The sequence below is a fragment of the Odocoileus virginianus genome, chromosome 5 (assembly GCF_023699985.2).
Source record: "Odocoileus virginianus isolate 20LAN1187 ecotype Illinois chromosome 5, Ovbor_1.2, whole genome shotgun sequence".
NCBI lineage: Eukaryota > Metazoa > Chordata > Mammalia > Artiodactyla > Cervidae > Odocoileus > Odocoileus virginianus.
The window spans coordinates 86,491,810-86,518,015 of NC_069678.1; the positions used below are offsets into that span (position 1 = coordinate 86,491,810).

Below are 26,206 nucleotides of genomic sequence, written 5' to 3' on the forward strand. Positions count from 1 at the left end.
GAATTTGGCTGTTACTGTCACGTACTCTTCATCCCTTGCTTATGGTCAGAAGACCATAAACACAGTACTGGCTTTGGATCTACTTGTTTATTAGCCTTCATCCTTGGCATTGGCTCCACTTGTAGGAAGGAGGGTTGGTGTACTTGTACAGTTGCAGGTTTCTAATCTCACAAACATTCCCAGGAGCTAATTTTCAATGGAAGTAACCTGGGAGCTGATTGAGGGGGTGTAGAGGAAGGATTTCAGAGAGGTGGTGACTGCTCAGGATCTCAGTTTCTCCATCTGTGAGATGAAATGGTTCAGCTAGATCATCTCCAGGGCCCTCTAGCTCTCAGATGCAATGGCTTATCCACTGATGCTGTCTTGTTCCCAGCCAGGACTATCAACATGGTATCTTCCAATCAATTGGCTTCAAGGAATTTCACGAGTACCTGATCACTGAAGGAAAATGCACACCAGAGATTAGAAACCAGCTCCTAAAGAAAGGTGTGAATTCTCCATCTAACCTAGCCTTGGACATCCTTGGGTGATAGAGTGTCCAGCTGGTATGGTCAGTAAGAACTGAGGTTGAAAGAGTCCCAAATGGCCTTCAGCTCAGAATGGAGATTTTTCACATATCGAGTATCCACCAGTGTGCTGATGTGGCTAGTTGTCTCTGATGCCAGGCTGGCTGGGCCTTGCGGCAGAGTGAGAAGTGCTTAGAGGTTCTTATGTTCTGCTTTGTCTTTTAGGTATTGAGGCTCTGAAACAAGTGACTAAGAGATACGCCCGGAAACAAAACCGATGGGTTAAAAACCGTTTTTTGAGCAGTAAGTCTCCTTGTTTTTCCTTATGCTCTGGGTCTGCTTTTAATAGAACATCGGCATTCTCCGCTCACCCAGAAAGTAACCTTTAGTTTCTGGATCTGACCTGGGGGGTGTTGCATAAGTGATTATCCAGGGGTGTTTTCTTTTGATACCTCAGGAAACAGTTCTTCCCGAGGAAGAATCTACCTTATGCCTTGAACACCCGAGTACCGGCTGCAAGCTAGTAAGAGTAAAGTAGCAATATTTTCTTAGCAGAGTTGGTGCTTGGGGTTGATCTTACTTAGCTTCAGATTTCATACCTGAAGAACAATTAGATGTCTATAGGAAGGCTTTCCTAATTAAAATGGTTTTAGGGCCAGATAAGTAGTATAAAAAGACAAAACCTTTACCAATTCTCCTAGCATTACTTTTGTGTTCAGATATGTGATGTTTCAGGCTGCTGCACCTCTTAACTTCAGTTGAATAGCGCTTTTAAGGAAAAGGGAAGGAAATTCTCATTCATTGGACCCTGTACTATATCCTTAGCGCTAAATTGGGTGCAGTACATTTATTACTGGGACTTCAAGGTGGGCATTTTTCTTTTCTTTCTGAGGATAAGTAAATAGAGGCTTAGGGAAGTTAAATAACTTGCTCAAAATCCCCTTGCTAATAAGCAGTAGAGTACTGGATGCAGGCCTGACTCCATAGTCCACACTCAGCTGTACACCCACTGCACTTGTTTCCTCAGCTATACCTTTAGCTGGATAGCATTAGTATTGGGCCTTGAGTCAGGAGTGGTGTGGTCATGAGCTAAAAGATTAAAGGAGATTAAGCATAAATGAAACCCTGTTTTTATCTTTTGAGCACTTTTTAAGTATGCTTTTGAATCAACTCCTGTTACCTTTGCCATTGAATTTCTGCTTTCAGTTAGTTACAGGTAAGTACAGCCGAGGCCTCCTTCTCCTCCCCAGTGCCTCCGAACAGAAATGCCTTGGTCTGTGTTATTTGACCACTGGATCGCTCTCTCAGTTCTCTTTCTCTGCCAGAGTTCTCCATGCAGCTCTTCTACTTACCGTGCTTTCTCTGCACATCTTTCTAGATAGAAGTCTTTTTGTCAGCCGAAACTGAAGTTCACTACTACAGATTTCTAACACAGCCTCTTTTCTCAACAGGCCTAACAATTAGTCTGTAACAAAAGATGGGGTTTTTTGGGGTAATGATTTGGAACTTCTTCCTGTGGTAAAGCCGCAATAACCCCCCATCTCTGAGTCACTCAGAGTTGATGGCACTGTGCATCGTATGCTCGTTCCTCATTCGTGTGTGTGCCCACACAGCCCTGGTGCTGGAGTGAAAGGCACAGCTGCCCTGTAAATCAGGAACTGCATGTGATTGGCCAGGGGCTGGTCTGCTGGGATACGGCTCTGGCACAAAGCCAGAGGGACTTCCCCACCCCAGCTTGGCCTTGGAGCTGAGCCAGAAATAGCAGCTGGGAGCCGAGAACTTGTTGAAAGGTGCTGAGACAGGGCACAGAAGCCCAACAAAGGACTTAGAAGGGAAAGGAAAATATAGAGTGGCCTGGAAACAGGTGCAGAGCTTAGCCAAGGCCAGGTGTGCTGTGGATGCTGCCTGCACCCTCCCAGTCTCACCTTTCCGTGTGGTGGCAGGTGCAGCCCAGTCCAGTTTATGAAGAATCTTATTTGTGGTTGGCACAATCAAAAGGCCAGCACCTGCCAGCCGTTGGCATTCCGAGGACTTTGATGTTTTTGTCCATGGGGTGATGCTCTTTACCTTTAGGCAACTGACTGAACCTAGATGTGGAAGACAATTTAGAGTGTCCTCAGACTAAGGAAGCCACCAGCAGAGGCTAAACATGGTTGGCTCAGTTGGATGAAATGCCTGTAGCTGTACATTTGACTACCTCCAGTCTTACCTCCATTCAGAACTAATTCGCCATAGGGTATTTCTTGAATACTTCTCTAGATCTGTTTCTTAGAAACAGGGCTCAACTACTTCAGTTCCAAGGCTTTTTTCTAATTTTCAGATTCAGCAGCTCCCTGGCTGATACCCTGCTGTTGCCAGCCCGTGATTATCAGTATGGTATTAATGAGTTTTGTGAGTGCCAGACTGCTGAAGGGAGATACACAAACCTGAGATTAGTGTCTTTTTCTAAAGAAAGCTGTGAACTCTCTTGCCACAGAGTGACATCACCATCAGATGATATGGACCTTAGAACAGGTGTTCACTTCAAGCTGCTAATTTCCCCCTATAAGATACTGCCTTTTATGTTGTAGCCCATATAGTGGCCACTGGGGCTGTTTCTGTGTGTTGTTTTCCTGAGTGATCTGGGAGATCCCACACTCAAGACCCTAGATTATATAGCTAGACGTGTTGGCCCCAGGCCAATCAACCTTCTGGGTCTTTCTTGGACCGTGTGTGGTCGTTTGGTTTGTGTTACTGATTAAAAGGAATGGCATGGTCAGAATGTTTATTTCTTTGGCCCCATATCTTTCCCTTGAGGATTTTGGAGTCCTGGGAGCAGAATAGATTGGGTCTTGGAAGCTGACCTCTCACAACTTTTCTTTGTCATCATTAGGACCTGGTATCGGTGTTCCCCCAGTATATGGCTTAGAAGTGTCTGATGTCTCGAAGTGGGAGGAGTCTGTTCTTGAACCTGCACTTGAAATTGTGCGAAGTTTCATCCAGGTGATTATTAATCATGGTCCCGTCTATTGTCTGATTTTCAGAGAGCTTTGTGTAGCTGACACCTTTGTTGCTATGCTGGGGAATGAAGCATTCTTTTCCATGGAATAAAGCAGAAGGGCTGGCTGCTTTTAGATCCCTGGAGGCTGCGTTTCTACTTTCACATTCAGAAAGGTTGTTGTTAAAATCTGTTCACAGCCCACCTGCTCTCTGGCATGAAAAAAAGGAATCTTGGGAGAATCTCACCCCTCTTAATATCTGAGAATGATATCCAGATCTCTTTGAACAAATGCTTCTTCCCCATCCCTGCCTTGTTTTTTCCAGGGCCACAAACCCGCAGCCACTCCAGTAAAGATGCGAAGCAATGAAACTGAGAACAAGAGAAGTTATCATATGTGTGAGCTCTGTGATCGAATCATCATTGGGGACCGTGAATGGGCAGGTAAGAGTCTGGGGTAGAACACAGAGAAATCTGCAAGGGTGGGTCCCACTGACTTCATGAAATTTAAGGGCTTTGGTAGCTTGAATGCTGGAGTCTGCTTGTTTGTAAAAAGATGGCCAGATTCCTCTAACAGCCTGTGTTCAGATTTCATGGAGGCCTTCTCAAACAGGAGAGTTGTCTCTGTATTCTGAATTTCAGAGGAAGATTGTATGCCCTCTAGCTTTGGCTAGAGTTGATATTTTATACTGAGAGTTGGCAGTTAACTGTCCAGAGCTTCTTTTACTTTTGTAATCCTGCCTTAGAGGAGTTTCATGGCCTCTCATGTTTAGACCTCAGTGAGGGTGAGGTAGGATTTTAAGGGAAGCCAGGCAACTTACCCAAGAGACCAAAGGGGCAGAAACAGCTGGGAGGGGACAGGAAGTGCAGTTACTCCTCCTGAATACATTCTTCAAAAGTGGTATCTCCAATAATTTTTAAGGTAATTTGTTGAAATGCTGTTGGTTGCATAAACTGATGAAAAGTGTTAAGGGGAACTGTGTGGAAGCAAGACTGTCAGATACTCAGAAAGACAGTGGTGAAAGGGTATTCTTCTTTACAAGGTGCTTCCAACCAACCCAGGATTGGCCTGCCACAAGGTTCTAGTTCCTTGCTTCAGAATCTAGGTCTGTCTTTGCCAGAGTCAGCCGCATTGCACTTCTCTGTCGGATTTCTACAGTCATCCAGCAAAGCCCAAAAGGGTCTTAGCTGCCAAGCCTTGGATTTACGTGGTATTCAGAAACTTGTTTAAAGCTTACTCCTTTTACGCACAAGTAGGACTTGTATTTTACCCAGTGACTGGAGTCCTCCTGTTCAGAGGACTGCTTTGCATGGTTGGGATTCTCACAGAAGTAGATTTTTCTCCCCATACCAACCAATAGAACTATGAGTTCTATTAACTGTTAACTCTGGCAAAATGAACTGCATTGTCAGAGTCTGGGGATGGCTGTGATTGCCCAGGCAGCAGAAGAAGCCTCGATTATCGTTGGTTCATAATGATGAAAGGGGAAGAGAAAGAGAGTGGCTGATTGTTTTTTCTAAAGGAAACTTAGTGGTTCGATTTGTCGAATGTCCCTCAGGGACTGCCATAGAGAAGCAACGTTTGTGAGCCTTTGTGAGTGGGGCTTGTGTGAGCCTTCTACACTGCCATCTGTCAAGTCCCTGCTCCCATCCCCTGCTGCCGTGGGGAGTCAGTCCAGAGGTCATTTTTTGCCTTAGGCTCTAGCTGGAGACAAAAGCTGACTTTTTCCCTCAAGTAAATTTTCCCCTGACTTCTAACTCGGCTTCTAAATCCCTAAAAGTGTTTTGAATAAGTGTAAAAGAGAGTTTAATCTCGCTGTCTCTTTTTAGGTATTTCCAAATAAGATTTCCTTGAAAAAGAGCAGGCTAGTAAAAAGGAACTTCTTTGAGTTACAAGCTGAGAACTGCCTTTGGGGTGAGAGGTCAGAAATTGATATCAGCCGAAAGTAACTTTTTACTGCTTCTGTGACCCCTTGAAAGGGACCATCAGAAAAGAATACTTGCTGTGATCTCTCTGTGCATTGTGTGCTAGAGAATGTGAGCGTCTGGGTTAGCCATTCAGATGGCTTATCTGACGTAGGCAGAGGGTTGTCACACCAGGAGGGGCAGCCTGAGCAAGCTGGTAAGAAGTGAGAAGACAGCTCAGGGTACTGTAGGCCTACAATACAGACAAGAATTTGGATTTGTAACTTTTGAGCCATGTGAGTTGAAATTGTATCTGTAACAGGCAGCCCCATATGGAAAAATCAAATCTTGAGCCCTGTTCTGGAAAATTGGATCTCTTTTTGAGCTATAGCTAAGCCAAAGAACTTACCTGCTGTGTGACCTTGGACAAGATGTAAGACCTCCATGAACATCAGTCTCCTGTATAAATGAGCTGAATAATACTGTCTCGTAAGATTGTTGTGCAGATTAGTGATAGAAAGCACCCAGCAGATAGACATGGTTCATGGTATAGCTCACTCTAGTTTGCTAGCTAGCTGGGCATATGACTTATTCTTCTTTTAAAAATGCTAAGCAGCTATACCAATACATGTGTTGATCCTGTTATTGTTAGAGACAAGGATTGTATGGTTAATTTTGTATGCTACCAGAATTAATTGTAGAAAACCCTAATTTTTTTTTTTTTTTTTGTCTTAGCACATATGAAATCCAAATCCCACTTGCACCAACTGAAGAAAAGAAGAAAGTTGGACTCCGATGCCGTCACCACCGTAGAAAGTCAGAGTGTTTCCCCAGACCATGACAAAGAGCTTAAAGAAAAGGGATCCCTTGGGCAGAATGATAAAGAGCTGAAAGTCAGCATGTAAGGGACTTGTCCAGTGACCTTTGCAAAAGTGGCAAGAGTCCAGTTCTTCCATTCAGTGCTGTGGTTTGAAAGTCTCATGTTCTCTGCCGTGGAGACAGTAGGTCCTGTTAGCTCCTTGTGTGGCTGATGTGTCTGGTAATGATGAGTTCAGGAAAGGAGTTTTTCTTTTTTTTTTCTTTTAATCTTAAAGGTTCTATTTTTAAAAGAGGCACAGATTGCACTTTTTTATATTTGATCTTCTTGGTGATAACTACTGGGATTCACTCTATCCCTTTTAAAAAAGTTTTATGTCCTTGACTCTGGCTGGAAATACCTAATTTCCAGACACTTTTATAGCTGACTGAATTATTGTGAGCCACAGTTCCGGAGTTCTGGATGGGAGTGAATGGCAGGAAAGGATAAGCCCCAGTGAGATAACTAAGTGAACCAAACCAGTTTCAGGAATTCCATAAAGAAGCAGAGAATCAGACTGAGGTGGTTGGGACTTAAAGTCTGAAGACTTTGACATTTGTTGAGCTCTTCCTGTGTGATAATCACTGGTATATTCCTGTTGAGTTAGGAATCTATTTTTATTCAAAGTTAAATAAAGAAAAAGTTTTTAGGAGCCTCTCTAGTGCTTAAAAAGATATCTATGTGATGTCTAACATATAGTGTGCTTTGTTTTCAACATGAGAGCTTTTTCTCAAAGTCAGTGTTCTTAATATGCTATTTGTTTATTTAGCAGATGCTTATTGAGCAGTTCATTATATTCCTGGAAAACATCTGGAAAGGGTCTTTTTGTTTGTTTGGCATGCGGGATCCTAGTTCCCCAAACAGGAATCAGTCTTGTGCCCCCTGCAGTGAAAGTGTTGAGTCTTAATCACTGAACTGCCATGGAAGTCCCAGGGGGACTTTTTTTTAATTGGAGATTTGTTATTTCCAGTTGAAGCTCTCTTACTGGAGTGAACTGAGCTACCAGCCATATATGAATGTAACATAAAATTAAGCATTTTTAAGTTCACAGTTCAGCAGCATTTATGTTATGCAACCAGAACTTTTTCATCATCCCAAACAGTGTACCTATTAAGCAGTAACTACCCACTTAAACAGTATTTTATTTGTTTAGAATCTAGAATCCACCTGAAATTCGGGAGACCTGGATTCGATCCCTGGGTTGGGAAGACCCCTGGAGGAGGGCATGGCAACCTACTCCAGTGTTCTTGGCTGGAGAATCCCGAGGACAGAGGAGCCTGGCGGGCTACAGTCCATGGGGTCACAAAGAGTTGGGCATGACGGAGCGACTTAGCACACACACACTATATGAGAGGCCCTGAGTAGGCTAGAGGGATACGGAGACAAAATGAAATGTGATTCTTGCTTTCACAGAGCTTGAAATATTGTTATCTATACACAAACAACAAATTTAGGTAAGAGAATGTCAAAAACCATAAAGGCTGTAAAGAATTTCACTTGGAGGGAAGAGAGAAGAGGGATCATGGAAAAAGGAGTATTTCTACCAGACCTTAAAAAGCAGTTCTTGGTGAATGTATTGTGAGCTATGCAGAAATTTTATTTTTTAGATTTTTTTATATAGTTCAAAAATCAAAATGATATAAAAAGAGATATTCATTGAAAAATCTCGCTCCTACCTCCATCCCCTTCTCCTCTTATAATCACTTACTCATTTTTTTATGTATATCTCATGAGTTTTTTAAAGTAATTAAGAACAAATGCAAATGTATATTCTTGTTTCTTCCCCTTACTGGAAAGATAACAAGTAGTGCACACTGTCTTCATTTGCTTCCTTACTTGTTGGCAATACCTGAGTGTGCGTGGGTTTCTCCTGCCTCCTCAGGCAGGTCTCCTGTTTCTTTTCTTTACCACCCTCCTGAAGGTCACCCAGTTGACCCCAGGCCTTAAGTAAGGGTCCACAACGTTTGCTGAACTTCGTTCAGATGCCAGGGTTAGGCCAAAATTAGCCTCTGAGGAATTCTCAGGCTGTGGGCCAGCTTTTTCATTCAGCCAGCACATATTTTAGAACTTACTCTGAGCAAGGTGCTGTGCTAGACTCTGGGAGTTAAGTGATTACAAAAGCCCACATTGGTCAAATAGTTACAGAATTACAGCTGTGATAAGAGCTATGAAGAAAGGACCCTCGCTGTGAGTACAGGTAACCCGCAGCCCTGCACCTCCTTTGATGTGTGTGTGCGTGCGTGCGTGCATGCATGCGTAGGTGTGTACTGAGGTACATGATGTGGTACACCACGAGTCTGGAGCAAAGACTGCACATAGTAGCACGTGATCTGGAAAGTCGGATTTCACAACTTCAGTGCGTTCTTCCCCTGACCCCTCACCTCCAGTCTGTGGGATGCCTGGATTCCTTGAGTTTTATTGATCCTTACTCACATTACCTGATTTGAATCTCAAGAATAAATGTATTTTTTGGTCAAAGAAGAAATTATCATTGAATCCACATCAACTTATTCTCTATATTAAATGTGGTGTAATTTTCCCAATCAGTGTGTTAACTACTTCAGGAGCTGATGAGGTGGGAGGTAGCATCTTCCCTCTGTAAGTGGAGAGGAATCCTTACTGTGAGCCAGGCAGCACCATGCAGTGTGTATGCATTAGCCTCTCATACAACCCTGGGAGAGAGAGACTGTTTTTGTATATGTTCCCCAGTGGGGAAACAGGCGCAGCAAAGGTACCTAAGCCAGGACATGGCAAAGCTGGAATTGAAGCGAGGCCACAGAATTCAGGATTCAAGCTGCTGAGCCCTGTGTTAAGCTGGCAGATTTTAAAGAGGAACCTTATTGGATGCATGAGACAAGTGCTCGGACCTGGTGCACTGGGAAGACCCAGAGGGGTCGGGTGGAGAGGGAGGTGGGAGGGGGGATCGGGATGGGGAATACATGTATATCCATGGCTGATTCATGTCAATGTATGACAAAAACCACTACAATATTGTAAAGTAATTGGCCTCCAACTAATTAAAAAAAAAAAAAAAAGAGGAACCTTAGTCTCTGAAATGCTCTTCACTCAAGTTGCTAAGTATGTTTTAAACCTTAAAAAAATTTAAATGGAGAAGCAGGAAAAACTAGTTTTAGTAATCCTTCCTTAAAAAGCCTTTAATCCGTTCATTTGAAATACCTGGAACTACAACTTCTCCTTGAACTAACCATCCCTATCTCTGTGACAGCTGGCAATCAGGGATTTCTTGAAAGAGAAAAATCCAAGCACCCAGTATTTGTGAAACACTTCAGTCTAAAGCACTGTGGTTGTGCCCACTATCCCTGTTCTTGTTCGGTCGTTCAGTTGTGTCTGACTCTGTGTGACCCCGTCGTCTGTAGCCCACCAGGCTCCTCTGTCCATGGAATTCTCCAGGCAAGAATACTGGAGTGGGTTGCCATTTCCTCCTCCAAGGGATCTTCCCAACCCAGGGATTGAACCTGCATCTCTTGCATTAGCAGGCAGATTCTTTGCCGGGTTCTTAGAAACTGTCAATTCAGCAAGATAAAATTCCTGTACCCGCAGCAGAGGGCCTGGGGAAGGCAGAATCCTCACTAGCAATCTCTCCTCTCTAGGAATCTACTTGGTGGTCCTGATCTGAGGCACTGCTTTGAGGTCAATTGCCCCTTGCTGCCTGCTGCCCCGTGAATGACTACTGTTGTGTGTAGGGAAGGAAGCAGTTCTGCCTAGTGATTGTCATAAATGTAGAGGTAAGCAGGTCCTTAGCACCTTTTTGTACAGGGGGGGGAAACAGGCCCCAAACATAGATGTTTCATAGTTACAGGTTGTGACAGCCAGCACAAAGCTCAGGTCTCCTGTGTCACTCAGCTTGCCCAGTCTCATACCAGATCTCATTTGAGAGCAGGAAAGGACCACCTTTGGGCATTTTGTTCAGCCTAGAGAGGATGAGAAGTGCCCCAGTTAATCCCTAGATAAGCAGAGCCTGAGTGTAGGTGCGGGTACCTAGAGTCTCCAGTCCATGGCAGTGCTGTCTAAATGGCTTTGGCAATTCCCACTCTCAGCAAGCTACTTAGGGCCATCTACCTCTGTTAGTAAAAACCTTCCCCTCAGTTTATTTTTTTTAATTTTTAGAGGATAATTACTTCACAATGTTGTGGTGGCCTCTGCCATACATCAACATGAATAGGCCTCCCCTCAGTTTCAAGAGAGAATTGACAGATAAAGTAGAAATCTTGAGACTTTAGACACTTCTTATAGTTCAGACAGTGCTGTTTTAAGTAGGCAGAAAATATTTTGACTCTGGAAAGAGGTGGATTCTTAGTCTTGAAAATATTTTGAGTTTAGCAAGAGAACATTTTGTCTATAGCCTAGGTTTGTGGTTTGAACCTTTGTATTGACAATTCTCAGTAATTATTTATATTCTTAGCCTCAGTTCCACATTCTACAAAGATTTTTTGCTTAAAACACTTAGCACGACACTTAAAAAAAAAAAAAAAAACTAGAAAGAAGGCTTTTACAAATACAGCAACCTGTCTGTATATCCCCAGCATCTAGAAAGTTCAGTATTTGTTGAATTAATTGTGTGAAAGCCTCGAAGTTAGTGGATTTCTACATAAGTAACCTGTTTTTTAATTGTTAAATAACCTTTAAGTGGGATGAAAAAATCTTGGGATAGTAGCCACAGAAAGGAATTTCATTATTTGATTATCACCTACTTGGGTGGTTAGGGCTGTTTTCTGAAAAGCTGGCTAACAGGTCATTTGTAAAGCTGTTTTGAATACATACAAAGGCCTCTGCATGGTTGTATTAGTTAGGGTAAAAGGCTAAGCTGCTGTGACAAAGAGACTCAACAATACAGTGGCTTAAAGAACAAAGAAGTTTGTTTCCTTCTCACGTAACAACTCTGAGGGGAGTTAACATTTCCGAAGTGAGCAGTGCAGGTCAGTGGGGCAGCTCCGCTGCCAGCGGTTCTTCAGGGACACAGACTCCATCTATAGCACGTTGCCTCTCCGCCGTCTGGGGGACATCGTCAGCACTGCCTGCTTAAAGTTGGGTCGTCTCTGGTTCCAGTCAGTGGGAAGGGGACAGAGCGTGGAGGAAGGCTGGGACCCTGCAATGGGACACATAATTTTGCTCACTTTGCCTTGGCAAGAACTTAGTCATGTGGCCGTATCTACCTGCAAAGAAGGCTGAGAAATGAGTCAAGCCATGTTCCAAGAAAGAATGGGAGAACAGATTTTGCTGGGCAACTCGCAGTCTTCACTGAATTAGTCTCGTGGAAAGAGCACTGGTTTATCTAATTAGCTCTGATAGCTTGCTAGGGTCACATCTCTTATTTCCCCATCTGTGAAACCAGCGAGTGATAGGAGCTGGCCTCTGAAACATTTCAAAAAATAAAGCTTGAGAAATTCTTGGCTGCTGAGATTTTAAGATGAGTATTAAAGTGTAAGAGTGAACATGAGACTGAGTGAGCCTTAGGGCCAATGGCTAATGCCCTAAAGGTGGTGGAGAGGGAAAGTCAGAAGGTATTTCGATGGCATTGCAGGATACCTGAGTTAAGGGCTGTGACTGTCTACTTCCAGACTTTCTGATGTGGAAGAAAAAGAAACTGCTATTTGTACCTGCAGCTGAAGGCCCGCCTGTCTAATATGCTGTTGGTGTGACCCAGGGAAGGTTTTACTCAAGTAGCCCCAGTTTCCTTGTTTATAAAATCGTGTTATTATCTCCATTCCAGGGGACATTGTAAGGATTAAATGAGGTCCTTTTGAAAGCAGCATAGTGTTTGGTGCTGCAATGCCTAGTAAGTTGTAGGCATAAATTGGATTTATTTGGTTCGTCGGGGAAGAAATAGTTAATGCTACTTAAGTGGTGATTTATGGTATGTTGTCAGTTTCCAGAAGTTATCAGGGCAAGATTATATTTAAAACTGAGTGGCTTGCTGTTCCCTTGTGCTAATGGACAGGAATGGTGCCTCAGGCTTTATCTGTCACCCAACTAGTTGTTAGTCATTAATGTTGTTGTTTTTAATGCATATGATTTCTTCTTGGGTCAGCTTGTTTGCATGAGAAGTCTCATTCACCTGAAATGCCCTTTCCACTGCTCTTCACCTTGTAAACTTCTGCACATACTTCCAAGCCCAGATGTGATGCCCTCTTCTTAGACAAAGCTTCCTTGGCTCCTCAAGGGAGGCTTAGTTTTTCCTTCCTTCATGTTCCCATAGCAGTTTATACATAATATCAGCATGTACTTTTATGTGGTGCTACACACCAGGCATGTTCTAAGTAGTTTGCACATAATAACTCATTAAGTCCTTACAACAGCCCTATGAGGTGGTATCATCATTATTGTTATTAGCTCTGTTTTTCAGTTGAGGAAACCAAGTAGAAAAGTAATTTTCTGGAGGCCAAACTGGGATGTGAAACCAGGTGGGTGGCTCCAAAGTCTTGTGCTCTTATCCACTATGTTCTTTTACCTCCTCTTTATGTGCTACCGCACATGTGCCCTGTAACTGTTGCGCTCGTTGGAGATTAAGCCCTGCCATGGTGTGAGTCCTATCTTAAGGCGAATGTGAGACACGCAGTGGGTCAGTGGGTACCCAACAGATGTTAAGGCTGGTTTGGACAAGACACAGCTGCATGTCTAAATGTAAAGATGGCTACTCGTTTTTTTTAATTGCATTGGGTCTTTGTTGCTGCATGAAGAGTCTACTCTTTAGTTGCAGTGCAAGAGCGTCTCATTGTGGTGACTCGTCTTGTTGAGCATGGGCTCTGGGGTGCACAGACTCAGTAATTAACAGCTCGTGGGCTTAGTTGTCCCTTGGTCTCTTAGTTCCTAGACCAGGGGTCAGACCTGTGCACCCTGCATTGCGAGGCGGGCTCTTATTCACTGGACTACCAGGAGGTCCCTAAACAGGGCTGCTCTTCACTAAGTGCTTCGCCGTGTGCCCGGGTTTTGGGTGAAGTACGTGTGTACTTTGGAGCTTCCCCGGTGGCTCAGCGGGTAAGGAATCCGCTTGCAGTGCAGAAGACGCAGGAGACACAGGTTTGATCCTTGGGTTGGGAAAATACCCTGGAGGAGGGCATGACAACCTACACAGTATTTTTGCCTGGAGGATCCCATGGATGAAGGAGCCCCACAGGCTACAGTCCACAGGGTCTCAAAGAGTTGGACATGACTGAAGCGACTAAGCACTCATGCAAGTGCATACCTCATAATGATTTCTTTAAACAAATGAACAGGGTAATGTAATCAGTTCAGTTGCTCCGACTCTTTGCGACCCTGTGAATCGCAGCACGCCAGGCCTCCCTGTCCATCACCAACTCCCAGAGTCCACGCAAACCCCCATTTTATAACCAGGGATACATGTACAGAGAGCTTCTTGATGGCCAACAGAGTAGACATGCAAATATTTGCTGAGGACTAGAGAGAAAGTTCTGTGAGGATGGTGACTTTTGTCCACTGTTAACTGCTTCACCCCTGGCACCTACAAGGGGCCTGCTGCTTGAAAGGACTCAATAAACGTTTCTTGAGTTAGGATATGAAGTCATTTTGGGCTGACTTAAAACCTATGCTCTAACCATTATGTTGTACTTCTTCAAAGGCATTCCTTTAGGGCTTTATAAATGTCCAAATTATTTATATCCCATCTATATGTAAGAAGGAAGGTGATGGAATCCCAGTTGAGCTATTTCAAATCCTAAAAGATGATGCTGTGAAAGTGCTGCACTTAATAGGCCAGTAAATTTGGAAAACTCAGCAGGGGCTACAGGACTGGAAGAGGTCAGTTTTCATTCCAATCTCAAAGAAAGGCAATGCCAAAGAATGTTCATACTACCACACAATTGCACTCTTCTCACAGGCTGGCAAAGTAATGCTCAAAATTCTCCTTGTAAGGCTTCAACAGTAGGTGAACCCAGAACTTCCAGATGTTCAAGCTGGATTTAGAAAAGGCAAAAGAACCAGAGATCAAATTGTCAATATCTGTTGAATCATAGAAAAAGTGAGAGAGTTCCAGAAAAACATCTGCTTCATTGACTACACTAAATCCTTTGACTGTGGATCACAACAACTGTGGAAGATTTTTTAAAGAGATGGGAATACCAGACCACCTCACCTGCCTCCTGAGAAATCTGTATGCACGACAGGAAGCAACAGTTAGAACTGGACATGGAACAACGGACTGGTTCTAAATTGGGAAAGAAGTATGTCAAGGCTATATATTGTCACCCTGCTTATTTAACTTACATGCAGAGTATATCATGCTAAATGCTGGGCTAGATGAAGCACAAGTTGGAATCAAGATGCCGGGAGAAATATCAACAACTTCAGATATGCAGATGACACCACCCTTACGGCAGAAAGTGAAGAGAAACTGAAGAACCTCTTGATAAAAGTGAAAGAGGAGAGTGAAAAAGCTGGCTTAAAACTCAACATTCAAAATACGAAGATCATGGCATCCAGTGCCATCACTTCATGGCAAATAGATGGGGAAACAATGGAAACAGTGAGAGACTTTATTATCTTGGGCTCCAAAATCACTGCAGATGGTGACTGCAGTCATGAAATTAAAAGGTGCTTGCTCCTTGGAAGAAAAGCTATGACCAACCTAGACAGCATATTAAAAAGCAGAGACATTACTTTGCAGACAAAGTTCTGTCTAAAACTATGGTTTTTCCAGTAGTCACGCGTGGATGTGAGAGTTGTACCATAAAGCTGAATGCTGAAAAATTGATGCTTTTCAACTATGGTGTTGGAGGAGGTTCTTGAGAGTTCCTTGGTCTGCACAGAGATCAAACTAGTCAATCCTAAAGGAAATCAGTCCTGAATATTCATTGAAGTACTGATGCTGAAGCTGAAGTTCCAACACTTTGTCCATGTGATGCGAAGAAGTGACTCATTGGAAAAAACCCTGAAAGACTGAAGACAGAGAAAGATTGAAGGCTGGAGGAGAATGGGGCGACAGAGGATGAGATGGTTGGATGGCATCACTGACTCCATGGATATTTAAGTTTGAGCAAGCTCCAGGAGTTGGTGACGGACAGGGAAGCCTGGTGTGCTGCAGTCCATGAGATCACAAAGAGTCAGATATGACTGAATTGAACTGAACTGATATATAAGAAGGAATCAAGACAAGAAAAAGAAAAAAAAAAATTCCTGAAGAGGTAACTCTTCTACTAAGATGTTTGTGTTAGGTAAGAGTTAACAGTTACAAAAGAAACAGGCCAGACTCAAACTACCTTTAGCAAGAAAGTGATTTTTATGATAGAGTTACTGAGCTGTTTTATCAGATTCAAGCACAGAGAAGCATCAAGGCCCCAGGTACCACCAGTGCCACGACTCCGGTACCATGGAGTTCCCCTCGCTTCAGTCACTGCAAACAGGCTTTCTCTGTGGTGTGAGACAGGACTGCTGTCGCAGCTAAGCTTTCCATCTTGCAGCTTTTACATCTGAGAGACTCTGCTGATGCTTTCTCTGGTTCTAAGTTCAAAAGTGCTGAAACATCTACACTCCTCAGGATGGATTCTATTAAAAAAGGAAATCATAAGTGTTGAGGATGTAGAAAGATTGAAACCCTTGTGCACTGTTTGTGGGAATGTCAGATGGTACAGTTGCTATAGATAACAGTTTGGTGTTCCTAAAAATTTAAAAAGAGAATTGCCATCTGATCCAGTAATTTCATTTCTGGGTATATACCCAAAAGAACCGAAAGGAGGGTCTTGAGGTTTTTATACACTCGCAGTCATAGCATTATTCACAGTAGCCAAAAGGTTGAAATAACCCCCACATATTCATCGATAGATGAACAGATAACCAAAATGTGGTATATACATACAATGGAATATTATTCAGCCTTAAGGAAGGGAATTCTGACACATGCTGCAGTCTGGATGAACCTTAAGGATATTATGGTAAACGAAATAAACCAGTCAAAAAATAAAATTGTACAACTCCACTTACATGAGGTATCTGAAGTAGTCAAATTCATAGAGACAGAAAGTAAAAAGGTTGCTAGGGCCTGGGGCAAGGAGGAAATGGGGAGTTGCTTAATGGGTATAGTTTCAATTCTGCAAGATGGAAAAAAGCTTTGGAGATTGGCTGCACAACAATATGAAATGCTTAACACTACTTAACTGTACACTTAAAAATGGTTAAGATTGTAAATTTTATGTTATATATGTTTTACCACAATTTAAAAGAAAAGGTCCCAAGAAAGGGGTTCATTAATTCAGCTTGGATCTGGTGCTTACCCTGTGGCCCATCAGCCAGGGTAGGACGGAGTCTTGAAAGAACAGGGTAGTTCCCATGGAAACCAGGTAGGTGACAGTGGAGTGGTTCCCAGGGGTGGAGCATGCGGGTTGCTGTGAGGGAGGGGAACTGGATGTGCAAGCAGTGAATATCCACTGTGGAGAAGCTGCCTTCTAGTCAGCAAGATGCTTGTTTTTCGAAGCAGCAGGGGTGATTATGTTGTGTCCAAACCACTGGGGTATCACTTGCGTTTATCTTCACCATCAGTCATCTGTCAAAGTCACTCCTTACAGAGATATAGCTCACTGTGGTTTAACAGAGTTACATATCTCATTAGTCTTTGCCAAAAATCTTTGAAATCGTTTCTACAAATGAGCAGTCAAACTCACACTGTTCAAGTGTTTTAATGTAGAGGTGGTGTCAGCTGCGAGGGACTGAAAGCCAATTTGAAATCATTTAGGTATAAAGAAGGATTTACTGGCTCATGGAACCTGTGGACAAGTTAACAGCCAAGCCCCTCCTGAAAGGCCGGTCAGGTGCCTGTGGTATCAGGAACAAGTGCCGCCAGGGACTCAGGCACCACCAGCACGGTCTGCCCCGCCTTTCCGTTCTCTGTGTGCTGACTTCACTCTCTCCTCCATGCCCACCAGTTTTCTTCAAATGATTGCTGGAAGCTTCTACACCTCACATCAGAAGTGGACCTGAGCCCCAAGTTCAGAAATCCTAAGGAGGGACTGAGTGGAGCTGAATTCTGTTGTCCACCCCCTACTCCAGATTAATCAAGAGAACTGGTCACTTGAGAACATGGCAGCTCATTATAGAAACACGTGACTAGCTTGGGGCTTGAGGAGAAAACAGTTTTCAGAAAGATTGATGCTGAGTAGAGAGAACAATCGGTGTCTGCAGCAGTGACACCGAGCCAGTTAAGTGGCAGATGAGAGAAGCTCAGGTCATTTGACTGCAGCCCTCAGTGGCGCGCATGCATGGACACACACACACACACACACACACACACTGCTGAATGCTTTTCATGCAGACCAAGGCCCTCTGTGTGCAAGGCACGCACATGCACACGGCCCTCTGTGTGCAAGACCCACACGTGCACACGGCCCTCTGTGTGCAAGACCCACACATGCACACGGCCCTCTGTGTGCAAGGCCCGCACATGCACACACACACACACACACACTGCTGAATGCTTTTCATGCAGACGAAGGCCCTCTGCAAGGCCCACACATGCACACACACACATGCTGCTGAATGCTTTTCATGCAGATGAAGGCCCTCTGTGTGCAAGGCCCCCAGAACAGTGCATCTCACCTGTGAGGCTGGGGTCAGCCTTTGAGTCACCAGATTTGGAGTGATGAGCCATCTGAAAGTGAGACTAGAAAGAGAACCATTTAGGCCTATATTTTTGGTCTGAGCTTCCTTGTTCATTATGAAGGGGATAGAGGGATACAGACCATTGTATAAATGTTATTTGTGGATTCAGAAATGTATCTGTGTCCTGTTAGATCTGAATAATGAGGTAGAGTTGCATGAAAATCACTGAGTTCTTGATGGCAGATAGAAGCGCCATTCCACCTCCTCAGACGTTCACAATCAGAACCCTCACATGCTTTTTTAGACACTGCCTTCTTGATAATCACACTCGTGCCTTTCAGTTGTTCTAAATGTGAACATATAAAGAGAGCAGGGAATTCAGTGATCATCTGGTTCAGTTTTCAAACTTGCTTTGAATGTGAATCCTTTAGTTTTTGTTTTTTTTTCTTTCTCTAAAGAAAATGTCACCTGAACTCCAATATATATAATATAGATAAGAGCAGAGTGACTTGGGGTCTAGGTGGGTCACAGAGGACTCTGAACTGTCTGATTCAGTCCCTTCTCCTGTGGAACACACTTTGAGAATCACTGATCTAGAGCAGCCTTCTATTTCACAGATGAAAAAATTTAGGCTCAGAGAGGCTAAGTGGGTCCCTGAAGACACCACAAAGAGCAGCAGACCTGTGACTGGAAGCCTGGTCTCCTGCCTTCAGAGTTGTGTTCTTTCTACTATTTAATGCTGCTCCTAGCTATTTGGAATGAGCACTCCAACAAAGTAGTTGTATTTTCCTTCAGGCACACGATAACTTGAATTGGACTAACATGAAGGCAAGTAGAGAACTTTGGGAGCCTAATCCAGTAAACAGATAAAAGCTTTATGGTTAGCAACATCTCTTTAAATTGTCCGACAGACTTGATGGGTGCTTACTATTCCCCATTTTAGGTGCTGTAGATGTATAAGTGACCAGGACAATTCCTGTCTTCAAAGAAATTCAAGTCTTCCAGGCTGTTTCAATGAATGTGATAAATGCTGTCTGTAATAGAGATGATTGTACCTGACCCAGTTCAGAGGAGCCTGGGGAGACTTTTTGAAGAAATGACATCTAAGCAAACACCAGAAAAAGTGACAGGAGTGAGTCAGATAGGGGAATGTTAGGAGAAAGGCTGGCTGTAGGATTTAGGTCATAGAGGACCCTGTAAACGATTAACCCCAAGATAACAACAACCTCAATGGGTTTACTGGAGAAATCACTCTAGGTTGGAGGCAACCTAGAGGCAATAGAGGCAGGGGGATGGTTCTAGTGTCAGTATTTATCAGGTAGAATTGGCAGGATTTGATTGGTTAAATGCTGTGGTGAGGCAGTAAAAAGGGTCCTTTGGCCAATACGGAGAGCACCGCAGGAAGAGAATGCCTGAGGATTGGCTGGAGGCGTCGGACGAGTTCCCTTTGGCACTTGAGATTGACCTGTCTGCAGAGAATCCTAATGGGAGGTTCTGTATAGAACTGGATATTCAGGTTGAGCCTGGAGAGAATTTGTGTTGAGGGAGGTGTTACTAGTTTAGGTAGGAGAGTCAGGGAAGACCCTCTGAGGGATGATAACACCTGAGTGCAGAATGCTGTGGGCCATGCATAATTCTAATTGCCACTGGAAAGAGTTGAAGAGGTCTTTTGGGTTTGTGTTTTGCTGTTTTGTCTGTTTGATTTTAGCAGTGGAAGAATATAATCTGATTTGCAAGTTAAAAGATCAATTTGGCGGCTATGTGGAATATGGACTCTAAGGATAGGGAATGTGGAAGCAGGAAAAGATGTTCTGGCTGGAAGCCTGGAGTTCAGAAGTTCTGAGTGGGGTTGATGGTTGTTATCTGCCTCCCTGCCTTGGGACAACCCCTCCCCAGTTTATCTAATCCCATTCATGATTAGATGTGATCATGTAAATTAGAGATCACTTTTACATAGACATCTTTCTGTGGAAAAAGGAATCAGAGAGTCCAGCCCTCTGTGAGATAAGAAACCCTGCCCCTGGGTTCTAGTTGATTAGACAAGTGTAGGACCCAAGGCTGAGCCAATCAGACTCCTCCTCCCAAGGATTTCAAATTACAACTCAATCTTTGCTGGGTATATCGAACACGGAAATGTAATGTTTGAACACATACACAAAATAAATATTGGTTGTATAAACGGGTGCATGGCAAAAAAGATCTGCAGAGAAAGGAAAAAAAGCAGATGTGCCAGGGAGGCCCAGACAAAAGAGCTTACTGCAGGCTTCCCACCCACTTCCTGGTTTCTGACCCTCCCCAAGCTTCTGGGGCTTCCTGGGGTTCCTGGACACCTCCATTTCCTTTTGAAAAGTCCCAGTTTTGCTTATGTGAATTTCTTTAAAGTGCAGTTTATGGAACCCTGCTCCGGGGGTGTGCACCCGATTATTGCTGCTGTCCAGATGCCCACGATGCTCTTCTCACCTGCAACTGGCGGGGCCCTTGTTCCCCACGGCCTCATCAACTTCGGGCTTCCTTACCTCTTTTTTTTTTTTTTCACCTAGTTTTATAGTCCTGTAATGTTGTCTTAAGGCAATTGAACTTGCACTCACTTTATTCACTAGTGAAAGTAAGTGAAAGTGTCACTTGCTCTGTCTTGTCCAAATCTTTATGACCCCATGAACTTTAGCCCACCAGGCCCCTGTGTCCATGGGATTCTCCAGGCAAGAATACTGGAGTGGGTTGCCATGCCCTTCTCCAGGGGATCTTCCCGACCCAGGGATCAAACCTGGGTCTCCTGCAATGCAGGCAAATTCTTTACAGTTTGGCATTATTCTAAGATAACTTTGTATTCATCTTGTTTGCAGTTTAAGCCCTCCCTGAGTGAAATCCAGTTTCACACATACTTAATTTAGTTCTCTGAAAAATAAGTATGTATTTGGTTTCGTGTTGTTGTTTTTATTGGTACACATATTTCCCCACGTACTCTTTCTTTCCTTTTTATATCTACAGAAGATAAAACACAAATCAAGCCAGTCATCAAGCATCTGTGGACTTCCCACTGATCAGCCCTGGGGATATAAACTGAGGCTGTCAGGGCTCCCCCGCCCCCGCTTTTGCACCCCCTGTGGAAGCTGGTTTCGCTGGCCTTCGTCTCCTCTAGGGCCACAAGTCCTCCCTGCATGATCTCAATGATCTCATCTGCTCCCAGGCCTCGGCTCCCACTTGTTTCGCAGGAAGAGCAGGCTTTGGTGTTTGCTATGTTTTTATGATATGTGACTTTCACCCTATGCACTTTGTATTCAGAGTTTGAATGTTTGGTTTAACTCATGGGAAACTCCACCGAGTTATTTTTGTCCCTGTCAGAAACACGGTGGTTCTGTCCCCAGGTGCCCCGAGGTGAACCGGCTCGGGCATTACACTGTCTTCAGATGGACCAGTGGATCTGATAGAGCTCAGGCAGATGTGGCTCAGCAGAGCTCACCTACTGGGACTTTTGCCCTGCAGGCTGCCCTGCAAGGCCCTGGCAGCGGTGAGGCTGCCTGTGCCACCAGCGGTGATACACTGGGCACCTCTTGGGAAGAGTCGGGCTTGCCTCTGCCATCTGAACTAAGTCTGCCACCCAGTCCAAAGAGGGATATGAGGAGTTTGGGGGAAATGGATACATGTGTATGTGTGGCTGAGTCCCTCGGCTGTCCACCTGAAACCATCACAATGTTGTTAATCGGCAGTTGTTGTTTAGTCTCTGGACTCTTCGGCAGCTCCCTGGAGAGGCGCACAGTCAGTGTCAGGAGACTGCCCAGCAGCTGGGGCAGGCTGTGCTAGGACAGCCTAGCCACGTCAGTCACCGTCCATGGCGCTCTGCGTCCGCACTGCCGTCACCCGTGCGAGGAACACGGTCCCTGCTCTGCTCCTCACTTGCCGGTGAAGGCCTTCTCTTAACAGCTGCCTGCTGTTGCCCTGGAATCCATCACCCAGCAGGAGATTGGGGCCCACCCATGCCATGCCGCAACAGAGCCATTTCCTGTGGACACTCACTGTCCACAACAGCTCAGGATCCTTATAAGCCTCGAAAAATGAAAAGGGTGGGATCCTGTCACTGAGTATCAGAGCTGTAGGAAAGTCTTCAGAACAGACACTGAGGCTGTGACCCTACTTCCCATGGTTACACCCCAAGCCAGAGTGAGCCCCTGGGAAGGAGCAAGCACTGAGTTGGATTCATCACTGTGTCCCTAACACATGGGTGGTGCTTGGTAGACATTTATTATGTTGAAAGAATGAATGAAAATCACAGCTTAGTGAGGAAGACAGATACACAAGCACATCATTCTAATACAACCCAAGCCCTGAGATAAAAGACAATGGAAGAGGAAAGGGGTCCAGAGACATAGTGATTTCCCGAGGCTATACCAGGACTGGTGCCCAGGTTTCTCAGGCTCCCTGCTCCGGAGCACCACTGGGGCAGGTGGATGCTCTGAGGGATGCCAGCCTGCCTGTGCTGCCGTCTCCCAGCACTAGCTGCAGCTGATGGGCTCTGGGTGCATGACCCAGACTAGGGAACGGGTTCTCCCTTCCCTGCTTTTGCCGTTGGGCTTCAGAGATGCCAGTCCACTTCTGAGCTCATCTGCCCCGAGAACTGAAAGCTGGTCACGTTTGGCCATGTGTTTAAGGAAGTAGAAAGTGAGGCCCTGAGAGGGAGAGAAGCTTGCTCTCCTCTCCATGTTTCCCCCACCACACACACACCAATATTTATTTATATATTTATTTGGCTGCATTGGGTCTTAACTGTGGCACGCGGGATCTTTGTTCAGTCATGTAGGACCTTCCATGGAAGTGCACAGACTCAGTCGTTGTGGCGTGTGGGATTAGTTGCCCCACTGCATGTGGGATCTTAGTTCCTCAACCAGGGATCGAACCCACATCACCTGCATTGCAAGGTGATTCTTAACCACTGGACCACCAGGGAAGTCCCCTGCCCCATGGCTTTAAAGATCCTGACCTTGTTTCCTTGAGGCCTGGCTGCCCCCCACCCTTGGGTTCCTTGAGACATCTCTGAAGACTTGTATTAAATTCTTCTCTTTTATTCAGCTTGGCTGAGCGGTTTTTGTTCTGTGCAGCCAAGAGTCTTGGCTAACATTTACCTCATTGATGTCACCATCACGCTCTCAGCAAACACTTCCACACCTCCCACCTTGCCCCACACTTTGGTCTGAGAGCTTTACATGTAATAACTTGTTAAATCCTCATAACATTTCTCTGAGGTAGGTAGCACTATCATCTCATTCTCAGATGTGGAAACTGAGGCACAGAGGGTAAGTAACTTGCCCTGGTCACACAGCTAGGAGGTGGTGAAGCTGGGATTCACCCACATCCAGACAGAGCCCATGCCCAACACTGCAGTTTTACCATATTTTGTTGAGCTGAAGTTTCTATTTTTAGACATCTTTAACGCATTCTCTTGGAAGAATTTCGTTCTAAATGCTAAACACCACCAGGAGCCCTGAGTGAGTCCTAAATGAAGCTGGGTGGGGCCGAGAGCCTAGATCGCTCTGTCTGCCCCCCAGGTCCTGCCTCTCACTTTGCCGGGCCTGGCAGAGGAAGCGCGGGAAGGAGCTGCCAGGCCAGGCCAGGGCTTGGCGGCAAAGCTGCTTGTGCGCGGGAGGCCAGAGCCGCACCCTGGCACCTGGCAGGCAGCCCGGCCCCACCGTTGAGAAAATACCTGGAACAAAGGCGTCCTCCCGCCACGACTGGCTGCCTCTCCTGTGCCTGCAGCGCCGAGGCTGAGGAATCTGACCCCCGGGCCAGGCCAGGCCGGGTCCTTACACGGCCTCAGGAGGCCAGCCGGGAACACCCACCGGGCTTTCTGGGGTGGGCATCCCAGGGGGAGCTCTTCCTCACCCCATTTCCACCCAGGGGCTCTTCAGGCTGCCTGGACTTCCGGTTACTGCCACTCTCCCCCCAGGTGTCTTCACAGGGCAGGTGGTTCCCAGCTCTAGGGCCTGGCGACCCCCAGCCAGGAGGGCCATCTCATAGCCCTGGCTGCTCAGCGGAGCAGACTGGACGGGTGAGAGCCCCTGGTGGAGAAGTGGCCCCCCAGAGGAATGTGGACAGGGTCACCACGGCTCTTGGGAGTAAATCTGAACTAGGGGCCCAGGAGAGTGAAAGGTGGAAAAGACTCTGGACACCCCCCTCAGGGCAGTGGCTTGGTTCTTGGTGGACATATCTTGAGCAAAGCTGGGCGCTCCTCAGAGGGGAGAGCCAGCCTACTGGGGGGGTAGCCAGCCTATGGCCCATTCCTTCTCCTTTCTCCCCTCCTTCCTGTGAACAAGACTTCGGGAGCATGAATCTGGGCAAGAGACCACCCCACCGCAGCTCTTTCATTCAAAAAACCCCGGAGCCCCAGGTCCAACTCCCAGCCCCAGCCGGCAGCGCGCCTTTCCCCGCCCCTGTGCTCTAGTGCCCATGTCATCCAGGCCGCCGCACCCCCCCGGGTGGTGCTTCCGGTGGCTCAGCTAAGGAAGCTGCTTTCTCCAGGTGGACACAGCCTTCCTCCAGGGCCCCCAGCTGTGCCAAGGCGTGGAGCAGGGCGTGGAGCTGGACTTCAACCCCCGCTTGCTTCTCGTTTCTGTGCGTGTGTGCAGACCCAAGCGGCGGGGCTTCATGCGGAGCAACAAGGCCTGGGAGGAAAATCCCCAGCCGGGACCTTCGGCCCCTGATTCCCAGCCCAACCCCTGTTCCCCTGACCTGGATATTCCCTGGGCCGGATGAAGGAAGGCCATTCCAAAGGTGGTCCCTCTTCACGGGCCCGAACCAACTCTAGAGAGCAGGGCAAGGATTCAAGAGGGGTTCCCTAGAAAAAGCTCCTAACACCACTGAGAGACGCCTTCTCCGCAGGCAGCACCTCCTGGCCCCGGGGCAGCCCCTGGAGGAGGAGCTCCCAGCTCCGTTGGTGGCCTCAAGGCCACTCTGGGGGCAGGATGCTAGCCAGGACATGCTCTTACTCCTGGTGTGTCAGTCTATGTGGACGATCAGGCAGAGGCGGCACGGAGCCAGCACCCTCTGGCCCAGCTTTCTGGTCCCTGTGCTTACTGCTCCGTGCTCGGACCCAGGAGTCTGGAGGCTCGGGGCCTGGCCAGCTTGTTTCTGCTCATTTCAGCCCCTGCAGTTCATCACAGAGCCCAGGGCATGGGGCCCTGACCCACTGCAGAGCCAGCTCAGAGCGTGGCCTGCACAGATGAATGAGAGAATCATCCAGAGAATGAGGCCACTGGGGCTGCCAGGGCCTGGGGTCCCAGGACCATGGCCCCAGCCTGCACTGCAAGCAGTTCCTAAGCCTCACGCCCTCAGAACGGCATCAATGACGCCTGCCTCCCTTGGCTGCTGCACAACTTCCTATTAATAATAAGAACAGCAGCAGTAACAATAATATAGACACCACTTCTCGAGCACTTCCTCTCTGTTAGAGCTTTGCATGAATCCTCACAACAGTGCAGGAAGGAGTTGCTCTCCCCATTTTACAAAGAACTTGGTAATGACTTAAGTGAAGAGGAGACTTGCTCAGGAAATGCAGCTGGATCCCTTGAGTGTGCAGGGCAGTGTGGGTTGTGTGGGGTCCCTGGTGTCTGTGGAGTTCACAGCTGGGGAAGGAGCCCCCACCACGGTCCAGAATCCACGCTCTCACCCTGTCTTCCCCAGGTCACCTAAGTCTAGGACCAAAGTCAAAACTGCCAGGAGGCTGGAGTCCTGGGCTCTGGTCCCCCTTGTGCTCCTAACTGGCTCTGCCACCTGGGTCGGTCACTATCCCCCCCTCACCCGGTTTATCCTATTGTAACGTGAGAAACAGGGATCAGATCCCTGATACCAAGATCTCACCACAAAGAAAGGCTGGAAGTTCAGGCCAACACGGAGCCTGTGTCTGGATGTCTGGCTACTCTCTGCCCCCTGGTGGACACAAGCAGCCTAGCACCCAGGGGGAGACCCGTGCTACGTGCCAAATCACTTCAGTGGTGTTCCACTCTCTGCGACCTCATGAACAGGTATGGCCTAAATCAAATCCCTTACGATTATACAGTGGAACTGAAAAATAGATTCAAGGGATTAGATCTGATAGAGCGCCTAAAGGACTATGGACGGAGATTCGTGACATAGTACAGGAGACAGGGATCAAGACCACCCCCAAGAGAAAGAAACGCAAAAAAGCAAAATGGCTGTCTGAGGAGGCCTTACAAATAGCTGTGAAAAGAAGTGAAAAGCAAAGGAGAAAAGGAAAGATATACCCATTTGAATGCAGAGTTCCAAAGAATAGCAAGGAGAGACAAGAAAGCTTCCTCGGTGATCAGTGCAAAGAGATAGAGGAAAACAATAGAATGGGAAAGACTAGAGACTCTTCAAGAAAATTAGAGATTCCAAGGGAATATTTCA

The 26,206-nt window shown here is 46.0% G+C and overlaps 1 protein-coding gene across 1 annotated transcript in view; it reads left to right on the forward strand.

Annotated features, from left to right (window-relative positions):
• Positions 1-8,729, forward strand: part of TRIT1 (tRNA isopentenyltransferase 1) — a 42,719-nt gene extending 33,990 nt beyond the window's left edge. Inside the window, exons 7-11 of the mRNA XM_020907345.2 lie at positions 374-486; positions 732-809; positions 3,379-3,488; positions 3,810-3,927; positions 6,124-8,729. Of these exons, the coding sequence (XP_020763004.2) occupies positions 374-486; positions 732-809; positions 3,379-3,488; positions 3,810-3,927; positions 6,124-6,293 (589 nt within the window). The 3' untranslated portion in view covers positions 6,294-8,729. The remainder of the gene's footprint in view (positions 1-373; positions 487-731; positions 810-3,378; positions 3,489-3,809; positions 3,928-6,123) is intronic.
• Positions 8,730-26,206: the final 17,477 nt, after the last annotated feature.